Below are 12626 nucleotides of genomic sequence, written 5' to 3' on the forward strand. Positions count from 1 at the left end.
GATTTCCCACTCCTAAACGACCAATAGGAGTGAGGCAGACGTCAGCGTCTCGGCCGCCAGCCAATCACAGGCTGGGAGAGAGAGGCCAGTATCTGGCTCAATTCAGGACGAATTGTCGGGCAGGAGTTCTACAAGTGAACATCATTATCGGAAACCGATCTGTGTCATGTGACTCCAGTGGATCCATGGGTGCCTTTTCCCTACACTGGTGACACCATCTAGTGGCAACTGAATGTGATGGAAAGATGTTAATTAATAAGTCGTTAATATGACTGTTCAGAACCTTCATGACCAGTAAAAGATCAAGGACCGTGACGTCGCCCGGTATGGCGGAGCCGGGGTCCCACCCTGGAGCCAGGCCTGGGGTTGGGGCTCGCGCGCGAGCGCCTGGTGGTTGGGCCTTAGCCCATGGGGCCCGGCCGGGCTCAGCCCAAAAGAGTGAAGTGGGCCCGCACTCCTGTGGGTTCACCACCTGCAGAGGGGGCCATGGGGATCGGGTGCAGAGAGGATTGGGTGGCGGTCGAGGGCGGGTGGCCCGGCGGCCCGGTCCATGCTCACAGCCCCTGGCTGTTGGGATGTGGAATGTCACCTCGCTAGGGGGGAAGAAGCCTGAGCTTGTGCGGGAGGTTGAGAGATACCGATTAGAGATAGTCGGGCTCACCTCCACGCACAGCTTGGGCTCTGGTACCCAACTCCTGGAGAGGGGCTGGACACTTCATTTTTCTGGCGTCGCCCACGGGGAGAGGCGGAGAGCTGGGGTCACATTGCTTATTGCTCCCCAGCTCAGTCGCCAAGTGTTGGAGTTCACTCTGGTGAACGAGAATGTCGCGTCCCTACGCCTTCGGATCGGGGACAGGTCTCTCACTGTTGTCTTGGCCTACGGGCCGAGCGGCAGTGCAGAGTGCCCGGCCTTCCTGGAGTCCCTGGGAGGGGTACTAGATAGCGCTCCGACTGGGGACTCCATTGTTCTCCTGGGGGATTTCAACGCCTGCGTGGGCGGTGACAGTGAGACCTGGAGGGGATTGATCGGGAAGCACGGCCTCCCCGATCTGAACCTGAGTGGTGTTCAGTTGTTGGACTTCTGTGCTAGTCACAGTTTGTCCATCACGAACACCATGTTCAAGCACAAGGGTGTCCATAAGTGCACGTGGCACCAGGACACCCTGAGCCGGAGGTCAATGATCGACTTTGTAGTCGTATCATCTGACCTTTGGCCACATGTCTCGGACACTCGAGTGAAGAGAGGGGCAGAGCTGTCGACTGATCACCATCTGGTGGTGAGTTGGATCCGCGGGGAGGGTAGGAAGCCGGTAAGACCTGGCAGGCCCAAACATATCATGAGGGTCTGCTGGGAAGGACTGGCAGAACCCTCTGTCAGCGAGGTCTTCAACTCCCACCTCCGGGAGAGCTTCTCCCAGATCCCGGGGGAGGTTGGAGACATGGAGTCCGAGTGGACCATGTTCTCCACCTCCATTGTTGATGCGGCTGCTCGTAGCTGTGGTCGCAAGGTCTCTGGTGCCTGTCGCGGCGGCAATCCCCGAACCCGGTGGTGGACACCGGAAGTAAGGGATGCCATCAAGCTGAAGAAGGAGTCCTACTTATCTTTGTTGGTAGGTGGGACCCCAGAGGCAGCTGACAGGTACTGGCAGGCCAAGCGTGCCGCAGCCCGTGCAGTCGCAGAGGCAAAAACTCGGGTCTGGGAGGAGTTCGGGGAGGCTATGGAGGAGGACTATCGGTCGGCCTCAAAGAGATTCTGGCAAACCGTCCAACGCCTCAGGAGGTGGAAGCAGTGCAGGTGGGGGGCTGTTGACCCTGACTGGGGATGTTGTCGGGCGGTGGAAGGAGTACTTCGAGGATCTCCTCAATCCCATCGTCATGTCTTCCGAAGAGGAAGGAGAGACTGGGGACTCGGAGGCGGACTCATCCATTACCCAGGCCGAAGTCACCGAGGTGGTTAGAAAGCTCCTTGGTGGCAAGGCTCCTGGGGTGGATGAAATCCGTCCTGAGTAACTTAAATCTCTGGATGTTGTGGGGCTGTCTTGGCTGACATGCCTCTGCAACATCGCGTGGCGATTGGGGACAGTGCCTCTGGATTGGCAGACCGGGGTGGTGGTCCCTCTGTTTAAGAAGGGGGACCGGAGGGTGTGTTCCAACTATAGGGGGATCACACTCCTCAGCCTCCCCGGTAAGGTCTATTCCAGAGTACTGGAGAGGAGAATTCGACCGATGGTCGAACCTCGGATTCAGGAGGAGCAGTGTGGTTTTCGTCCTGGTCGCGGCACACTGGACCAGCTCTATACGCTCCATCGGGTGCTCAAGGGTTCATGGGAGTTTGCCCAACCAGTCCACATGTGTTTTGTGGATCTGGAGAAGGCATTCGACCGTGTCCCTTGGGGCACCCTGTGGGGAGTGCTCTGGGAGTACGGGGTCCGGGGTCCTTTGCTAAGGGCTATCCGGTCCCTGTACGACCGCAGCAGGAGCTTGGTTCGCATTGCCGGTAGTAAGTCAAACCTGTTTCCAGTGCATGTTGGCCTCCGCCAGGGCTGCCCTTTGTCACCGGTTCTGTTCATTATTTTTATGGACAGAATTTCTAGGCGCAGCCAGGGTGTAGAGGGGGTCTGGTTTGTGAACCACAGAATCTCGTCTCTGCTGTTTGCGGACGATGTGGTTCTGTTTGCTTCGTCAAATCAGGACCTTCAGCGTGCACTGGGGCGGTCTGCAGCTGAGTATGAAGCGTCTGGGATGAAAATCAGCACCTCCAAATCCGAGGCCATGGTTCTCGACCGGAAAAAGGTGCTTTCCCCTCTTCAGGTCGGTGGAGTGTCCTTGCCTCAAGTGGAGGAGTTTAAGTATCTCGGGGTCTTGTTCACGAGTGAGGGACGAATGGAGCGTGAGATCGATAGACGGATCGGTGCAGCATCTGCAGTGATGTGGTCGCTGTATCGGACCGTCGTGGTGAAGAGAGAGCTGAGTAGGGGGGCAAAGCTCTCGATTTACCGATCGATCTACGTTCCGATCCTCACCTATGGTCATGAGATTTGGCTCATGACTGAAAGAACGAGATCGCGAGTACAAGCGGCCGAGATGAGTTTCCTCCGCAGGGTGGCTGGGCACTCCCTTAGAAATAGGGTGAGGAGCTCGGTCACTTGGGAGGAGCTCGGAGTCGGGCCGCTGCTGCTCCACGTCGAAAGGAGTCAGTTGAGGTGGCTCGGGCATCTTTTCCGGATGCCCCCTGGACGCCTCGCTGGAGAGGTGTTCCGGGCACATCCCACTGGGAGGAGGCCCCGGGGAAGACCCAGGACACGCTGGAGGGACTACATCTCTCGGCTGGCTTGGGAACGCCTTGGGGTTCCCCCGGAGGAGCTGGAGGAGGTGTGTGTGGACCGGGAGGTCTGGGCGGCTTTGCTTGAGCTGCTGCCCCCGCGACCCGACTCTGGATAAAGCGGAAGAAAATGGATGGATGGATGGATGGATGTGACTGTTAGCATCACAATCAAACTTTGACATCGGGTTTTACGAAGCTGTGGCAGCAGACTCAGAGCTGGAAGCTTCGGCTCAGCGCGTTAGCATCAGTGAGAGCGTTAAAGCGGCGCCTCACTGTGGGTTGGTGTCGGGGTCAATCTTCTTCAAGGCCATGATGTCATCAATGGTCTTCTCCACTTTATCAGGATGGACGCTGAGAGACGACTGCAGCAGCTGGAACATGAGAGTGTAAAAGACAAAACAAGAAAAATGAGCAAATAAATCCTGAGCTAAAGCAGGACATTAGATTGGACTGATTTTAGGATATTTTACATGAATAATCTGAATTGGTGATTTTTTTTTTAGTCCATTTTAGCTCTAGCTTCAGTGAGGTTTCAACAAACACTTCATCATCACTTCAAAGTGAACTCTGCTGGTCTGAACGCTGATCGTATGCAGTGATGAAATGTCAGTGTTGCCATGTCAACGGCTCAGACTTAGGACCAGACTGAGCTTCACAGCAGAGACTCTTACCTCATTCTTGGAGAACTTCAGGGACGATTCTGGAAGAAAAATGTTTACATTAAATAAAATCTAGATTTATTATTTTCAGAACAATTGACATGTTAACAAAACAAGCACATTTTCAAAGCAGATATGATCTTGTAAAAAGCGAAGATTTGGTAACAATATTTATTTGAAAGAGACGACTGAGCAGATGCCAGATGGTAGAACCAGACGGGAAGAACAGCAAATAAATAAGTAAATATATATGTATGTATGTATGTATGTATGTATGTACGAGTATATATATATATATATATATATATATATATATATATATATATATATATATATATATATATATATATATATATATATATGAAAATAAGATCCTTATGGAACCTGACAGGAAATAAAACCCTGTAGGAATCTGAAAGGAAAATGAAGTCCTGAAGGAATCCAATAAGAAAAAATTAAATTCAATAAAATATTACCATTATCTATGGGGAAATAAAATCATATAGAAATGTTGTAGTTGCTTTTCTTTTTCTTGCTCCCTGTTTGTTGGGTCCCCATGGTGGATCTGATGCAGATCTGCATTGGATTTTAGCAAAATTTTATGCCAACTCCAGAAAATCCTACAGGAATCTGATAGGAAAACAACATCCTGCAGATTTTTTGAGTTGGGTTAGTGGCTCGCTGACTTTATCTGTGAAGCTTCACCTGTTTTGTCACTGCATAAATTTCTCATTTTATCTCTGGTGCAGCTTGTGACAATCTAAACTCTACCTGCTGTGAGAAAAGGAACAAGCACCAAACCATTATTGGATTTCTGCTTGTAAACACTGCACAGAACTCCATCTGTACTCTGACCTAAAATTACTGATCAAATTAAAGTTATTAACAGTAACAAAATTTAGAATTTATTAAAGTTAAGATAGAACACTACTGAAAAACTGATTTCACTGTGTAACTTTGACCTTAATCTGGACTTTAACACCAAATATTCAAACAATAATTATCCATTTTAACCTTCATTTTCATTCCTAAACATATTTATTGTTGTCTTAAAGAATATATCTCAGTAGAAGTCATCTTGTTCTGAGAGTTATTTTCTTTTTATGTGGAATTAAATCAAGACAGTAATCTGATTACTTTAATGTTGGGACTTTTGGATTCTATCTGAACTGTTATTCTCAGCAGGCGATTAGACTTTGAGGACTACAGACGACGTGATCCAGTATGTGGATTTACCAATCTTGAGGGTCCTTTGCGCTCCGTGTTTGTTGTTGTAACAGATGCGCTGCAGCTCACAGCGTCCCGTAAACTTCCTGACAACAAACTTGAGGCCTCGCCACAAACATTTACAGTAGAGGAACACAAAGAACTGGGTCAGGACTCTGCAAAGAACCAGAGGGGAGGAGTCAGGCTGATGGATGGGTGACAGGTCTGGACTACCGCAGATGATTTAAATGGGAATGTTTAATATTTTCAGTCAACTTTGAGGAGGAAAGTAACAAAGAATAATTTTATTATTGCAGTGCAGAAACCTAAAGATGTCCAGAGAAAGAAATGAACATTGAAAAGGAAACAGAATGAAGGGAGGACACTTAAATTGGGGTCAGAAAACAGTGCTGTTGTTCTCGTGTGCCGGCGGATCAAAGCGCTATTTTTAAAGGTGACACTGAAAATGAAAATGGAGAAATGCATCTTGGGAAACAGAAAATTACATGAACAGTGAAACAGTTCTGTAGTGTTACTCCGAATAAACGCAGACAGAGCAGGAGAAACAACATGCCAAAAAAATAGGCACATGCACAAGCTTCAGACTTTAGTCTTTGGTTATTTGTCGTGTGGATGCACATGTGCACACTGCACTCAGGCACATTGTTTAGTGTTCAGTCACTATTTTTAAAATTTGACTGGTAAAAAAACATTTAAACATATTATATAAAACAAAACTGCATTTATTCTTCTGATCTGGGGCAGAGCCACACAGACTTTACATTTAATTCATTCATCTTTCAGTTTGTAAAATCACTGTGCTCACCTCAGAAAATGCTTCATCGTGGCTGCTTACCCCTCCAGTGTGTTCACAGACGTTTTTGTGTTTTCACCTAAAAAGAAATAAAAAATGTATAATTATTCCTGAGGTGCTCCTTTGGTACAAAACATTTGAAGAGTGTGTTTTGTTTCATTTTATTCTCTGTCATCGTACCTGTAGACATGAAGACATTAAACAGTCTGACATTCCACCTCACTGACTTTGACCTTCACCCAAATGATTGACCTCTGGCTGACCTCACCAGGGCAATTCTGGAATCGTTCTAAATTTGGGCCACATTCAAATTGGGTTGAAATTCTAATTCCTTGACTTTTGCCCAAATTGATTCTTTTACAGTGATTTCAAAGTCAAACTTCACTGACTTCACTGTTTGGTTGAAATCAGCAAAAGGACCTAGAAGGCGTCTGGCAACAAACTGAGATTATAATCTGATTCTCACCTTTTTAAAGTGCCAGATAAATCTGACCAAACAAATTTTTGGTTTACATTTTTTTACTCCCTCTCCCCCTATGAAAAGCCTGGTTTAAATCCCATCAGACTATGATTTTTGGGACATTAATAAAGCCAATTAGAGCAGAAACACCTTTTTCCATTAACATTTTTTTCCCAGTCAGTCCTGGTTATCTGCAGCTCTGAAGCGTTCCATCGACTCGCTCGATCTCCATGGGCCGATGCGGATCCAGATCATTGGGTCCGGGCTCAGGGTGCGCAGACCGGCCTGAAGCTGCACCGTGAGGCCGACAGAGGCGCTGTGAGCTCGGCCTCAGCGTGCGGAACTGTCCGCGGTGCTGAAACCTTTTCTTCAAACCCTGAATCCGGATCCGAACGATCCCATTCCGCGGTGAGAACCGAACCAGGCCACCAGCCTGCGGACAGATTATCGGATCGGACAGCGTCCTTAATTCGCCTGTAGAGGACGATTTTAAAATCGCGTCGCTGCAGCGCCGAAAAAAAAACACACAGTGCAGAGCAAAATGTGAATTTTCTTACTGGTTTGACGGAAGAGACGGAGACAAACCGGCGCTTTGTCCTCTTCACTTTTCCTCCATGACTGAGGCTGATCGCTCGGGAACGCACAAACGCATTGCAGCTCCGCATTCAGCCGAGAGGGGGCCTCCCAACACGCATGCGCAGTTGGGGAGACCGGGACTAAAGTAACACTGTAACTAAACTAAAGTAACTCTGACCAGACTCACTTGTTGAGAGAAAACCGGCTGTAAAAAAAATATCTGTGTTGTATTAAAGGGGTTCAGAACTTATCAATGCAAATAAAATAAAATCTGATAACACAGCCAAGATTAGATTTTACTTGGAATTTAAATTAAATAATTAATAATTATCTTAATTAATTATTAATTAATTATCTTAATTAATCTTTTGTACAAGCAGTTTATAAAATTTAGAACTAAGGAGGCTGAAAGTAAATATATGATATATAAAAAAAAATTAACGAATATCATGTGATTATGTAAGAAGCAATATTATTGCGACTTATTGGTTAAAAATAAAACCAACATTACTGGCACCTGGAAGATATTAAATGAAATATTAACAAGAGGAAAATAGTTAAAGATTACTCAACTTATTTTATACAGGTTCTGATAAAACTGTAAAAAAAAATAAAGTTATTGATCATTTCAATAATTATTTTGTTAACGTGGGTAAAAATGTATCAAATTCAATTATATCTTCTAAAACACATTCTATGGACAACAGTAAATTACTTAATTCTGTTTTGGATTCAATGTACATTAGAGAAGTAGATGAAAACGAAATTATCAACATTGTTTATAAATTAAAGGGGAAAAATCAACTGACTGTGATAACTTTAGTATGTTTTTGATCAAAAATATTATTCATTGTATTATTAAACCTTTAACTGCAATTTGTCACTAATAACTGGGAAATTCCCTTCTAAAATTAAAATACCTAAGGTGATGCCTTTGTTTAAATATGGTGACAAGCATGTTTTTTTCAAATTATAGGCCAATTTCTTTGTTATCACAGTTTTCTAAAATTCTGGAAAAATATTTGTAATGAGGTTGAATGATTTTATATCCAAACATCATATACTTAGTGAACAGCAGTATGGTTTTTAAAAAAGCTGCACCACTTCACTGGCTGTAATTGACTTTGTTGAACAAGTTACAAATGCAATAGAGATGAAGCAATATACTGTAGGGGTTTTCTTTGATTTACAGAAAGCATTTGATACCATAGATCATTCTTTATTACTGGACAAATTACAGAAGTATGGCATTAGAGTATTAGCACTTGATTGGTTAGCCAGTTATTTATCAAACAGGTATCAGTGTGTTCATTTTGGAGGGACAAATTCAGAATTGTTGAGGATCACCTGTGGGATGTCCCAAGGGTCAGTCCTTGGGCCATTGCTGCTTTTGTTGTATGTTAACAATATAGATTTGGTGTCAAAGTCTGTGCATTGTATTTTGTTTGCTGATCACACAACTATCTTCGGTAGTGGGGACAATTTGGAACAGCTTTTGGAAAGGATGGAGAGGGAATTATTAAATTTTAAATACAGGTTTGATTCTAATAAATTGTCACTTCATTTTGGTAAGACTAAGTGTATTATATTTGGAAATAAGCCTAGGAATTTAAATAGAAACTTATCATTGAACAATGTTGAAACTGTATCTGAAACTAAATTTCTTGGCATTTTTATTGATGATAAATTAAGTTGGAAAAGTCACAAAAATTATGTAAAATCTAAAATTTCAAAAGTTATTTCAATTTTGTACAAAGCACATTATTTCTCCCCCCAAATTCGTTGGTCATGCTGTATCATTAGTTTGTCCCATATATGACCTATTGCATGCCCGTATATAGAGGGGGTTCAACCGACCCCCCCCCCCCCGCAAGAATTCTGCTGATTTTTTTTTTTCTGCTGATTTTTTTCTGATCTGGATATCAACGTTATGTATTTTCTTTTCATTGATAATAAGCAACAAGCACTAACTGTTACACAGCTATTATCACACACCCTCAAGTTTCAATTTCCTCTGCCAGAGTAATCCCTTAAATGATGAAAGGGGAAACTGCTAGATAAACTTTTCCCATGGGGGTTGAGAATTTTTGCTCCCTGATCCCTATCCTCCTCTGATATCAAACAGACTAGTAGGCTTGTAAATACCCATGTAGACACACAATTACACTTGTCTGGTTTGTAAAAACATGTTTGTATGTATAAGCTGAGAAATAAAGGGAGCTTCTCCTTCCTGTTGCAAATACTGTAAAGGTGCAAATATTCGCGTGGGATTTATTATGCGAATTTCACGAGTTAAACAAGGTCACCAAATTAAATACCGCTATTTTAATACATAACGTACATATACGTACATATTCATAATGTAAACGCGAATATTAATACCGCTAAATACGAGGCCTGTTAGAAAACTATCCGACCTTTTTATTTTTGCAAAAACTATATGGATTTGAATCATGTGTGCTTGCATCAGCCAAGCTTGAACCTTCGTGCGCATGTGTGAGTTTTGTTCACGCCTGTCAGTTGCGTCATTCTCAACAGACAGGCAGGTATAAAGTTTGCATTAATGTTATCTTGGTTCTTCCTGGGTGGTTCTTATGGCAACTGATCCAATCCCAAGCAAGGACTATTTGTATATAAAAATGTATTGCATAAAATGATACATTTTGGGTTTCAAATGAAATTTATGTACCTTTTTACCACTCGAAATCCTCAAACAGCTTCTGCTTCGTGGGGCTTTGCCCCCCTGAGGGCGTTGCCCCTCGATCCCACCGGGGGCCCTGCGGCCCACTGGACCCCCAACTCAAGGATTTGAACCCCCCCTTTCACATTTTATATACGGCCCTGTATTGTATTGAGGTTTGGGGAAAAACGTATAAAACAAAAACAAATTCAGTTTTTCTGTAACAAAAGAGGGCTATAAGAGTTATAAGTAAAAATCTATATTATGAACCAACAAACCAATTGTTTGCTTGTCTGGGTATTTTGAAATTTCAAGATTTGGTGGATTATTTTACGATACAAATCATGTACAAATTTTAAAATAATCTTTTGCCTCTACACATTCAGGAGTTGTTTAAAATGAGGGAGTCCAGTTATCATTTGCGAGGAACATTGAGATTTGAAAGAAGAAAGATTTGAACTACTGTTAAAAGTCGTATTTCTGTAAAAGGTGTTACAATATGTAATAATTGTGCTGATAGTATTAAATCAAGTGGTTCATTGGTAGGTGTTAAAAGGCTCTATAAAAACAAGCAATTTCTTACTACAGTATGTTATATTAGGCTAATTGTTTTTGTGGTTCTTTTTTGTTTACTTGCACAACATATATTTGATTGTTCTGTTCAGTTACGTTATTTTCTGATTGTTACCTCGTTTTGAGTGTATTTAAATGTGTATAGTAACTGGTGTACGGGGTGGGCGTTTATAAGCTTTTGCCTCAGCCCATGCATGCCCTTTCGGCCACACCCAATTTGGGAGTTATTGTGTTGTATTTTTTTTTTTTTTTGATTTGTTATGTTAAGATATTTTTATGTTGGTATTTTGTTCATGTGCGTGCTGAATAAACTTATTCATTCGTTCATTCAATAATTTTTTTAAAACTATGTTAAAACCATTCACCAAAGTGGAACATACCTGTGGAATTAACAATACTGCAAATTTGTAGTAACATGTTACAACAGATTCTTCAACATCATACACATTTCACACACACACACACAAAAAAAAACCAGGACTCCAGAGCCTGAAAATATCAATTTAATAGTAAAAAAAAAAAAAAAATTACAAATCAAATAAATAAACTCTTCTTGTTGTTTGGTCAAGCAGCAAATTAAACAACTTTTAAAAGAATCATATTCCATATTTTCTCAGGACGATTTAGAAAAACGGACAAAATGTTTAGTAAAAAAAAAAAATACAGTAGGCAATGCATCCTTAACAAAAAATCAGTTTCTGTGCCTGTTGCCTGAAATAAAAAGCATCTGCTGCTGGCCACACCCCCTGTCCCTTTGGAGACGTGTTTCTCCCAATATGTGGGTGTGTGTCATTGAGGAAGCAGAGTCCATATATGGACTTTTGTATCATATGATAGAGGTTTAAAATGAGGTGTTTGATGTGAAAATTTTGGTTTCAGCAAATATATATGAACGTAAATGATAGATTTTTTCCACAATCTTACCCTTTTAAATAACACAGTGGACTGTAAAACATAGATTCTGAAAAAAAGTTTTTTTTTAATATAAAACTGAGAAAGGAGTTGTGTAACAGATTGAAAACAGGTTCTGTGACAGTAAAGCGTATTGTAGCATATTCTTGTGTTGTGGGCTGGGGTGTTTGGCTGGTTTGGTTTTTGTTTTCTGTTTCTCCCACCAGGTGGTATGCATTCAGGACTGAGTGGCTGAGCATCAGGACCTCACCCTGAACACCTGAGGCTTGTTATCACGTGCAGGTCATCAGGACTCACAGCTGTGGTATATTTTGTCTTAATCAGAGATTGCTGCATTTAAATCTTGAATGCACAGTGTGTGATTGCCAGAGACTCGACCTTGTGAGCAGACGTGTGAGATCGACGTCAGGAGAACAATCTCACCATCACGGACGCAGAGACCGCTCCAGGTTTGACGCCACAGTCTGTGAAGGAGGATTGGGTGAGGTCTCACGCTCTTCAGCACACTTCCTGAGGTAATTTGGTTTTGGTGACTTTTATGAAGTAAGTGGATTAGGTGTCCCTCACACCTTGTAGTGAGCTGTCACGTTATGCTAATTGTCTAATCAGCTTCTGCTGCAGTGGAGATTTGAACTGAGTTGTTCCGTGCCTGCAGGGTGAGAAGCTGATGTATAGATTTAAGCCAGAAAGTGTTTGCTGATTGCGTGCACCTTTGAGTTGTGTCTCTCTGTGTGGAGTTGGACTCACCTCATGTTTTCTTTCTTCACAGACTTGGTTTGTCGCGGCCACCTGGGGGGTGTCGGCGGAGTCCCTGGGTCCGAACCGCTGTGGCTCCGGACCGTTTGCGCTGCTGAGAGCGCGCCGTGTTTTCACCTCACCAGACCGCGGACTGTTTAGTTGTTTAGCATCACTCACTGTTATGTTTATTAAATTCTGTTATCCTTTGAACCGTGCTCTGCTTATTTTATGCTGGCTCCTTCAAACGCTGGGTCGGTGCTCCGACCGCGTCCGAAACATAACATCTTGCTTAACAAGTTAACAACTGACATCTGTTTATAAACATCTACATTTTTAGAAAAATATAATAATCTGTTAATCTCACATGAAATATAAAAATATCTGCATTTTCTCTTCATGATGAAAAACAAAATGCCCAAAGTGGATCAATCCAGCTCCCATATTGACCCCCAAAATGTGAGAATCTGTTGAAAATCGTGAATTGTCCGCAAACCATTAATGAAAATTTATGCAAACCGTGAATATCCGCAAACTGTGAATAATTTTGCTGCAAACCGCGAATAAAACATCCCACAAAACGTGAATGCAGCTCTCACAAGAGGTGAGCCCCGAGCGGGCTCTCGCTTCTGGTGTCAAGCACCCGGCCCCACTGGGTGTGACCCGTTCCAGGGATAGTGGCAGGT

General features: G+C 43.1%; 1 protein-coding gene across 1 annotated transcript in view; it reads right to left on the bottom strand.

Annotated features, from left to right (window-relative positions):
• Positions 1 to 7109, bottom strand: part of elmod1 (ELMO/CED-12 domain containing 1) — a 41302-nt gene extending 34193 nt beyond the window's left edge. Inside the window, exons 1-5 of the mRNA XM_034177671.1 lie at positions 7022 to 7109; positions 6017 to 6083; positions 5221 to 5366; positions 3997 to 4025; positions 3599 to 3696 (exon numbers count right to left, since the gene is read on the bottom strand). Of these exons, the coding sequence (XP_034033562.1) occupies positions 3599 to 3696; positions 3997 to 4025; positions 5221 to 5366; positions 6017 to 6033 (290 nt within the window). The 5' untranslated portion in view covers positions 6034 to 6083; positions 7022 to 7109. The remainder of the gene's footprint in view (positions 1 to 3598; positions 3697 to 3996; positions 4026 to 5220; positions 5367 to 6016; positions 6084 to 7021) is intronic.
• Between the last annotated feature and the right edge of the window lie 5517 nt (positions 7110 to 12626).

The sequence above is a fragment of the Thalassophryne amazonica genome, chromosome 9, assembly GCF_902500255.1.
Source record: "Thalassophryne amazonica chromosome 9, fThaAma1.1, whole genome shotgun sequence".
Taxonomy (NCBI): domain Eukaryota; kingdom Metazoa; phylum Chordata; class Actinopteri; order Batrachoidiformes; family Batrachoididae; genus Thalassophryne; species Thalassophryne amazonica.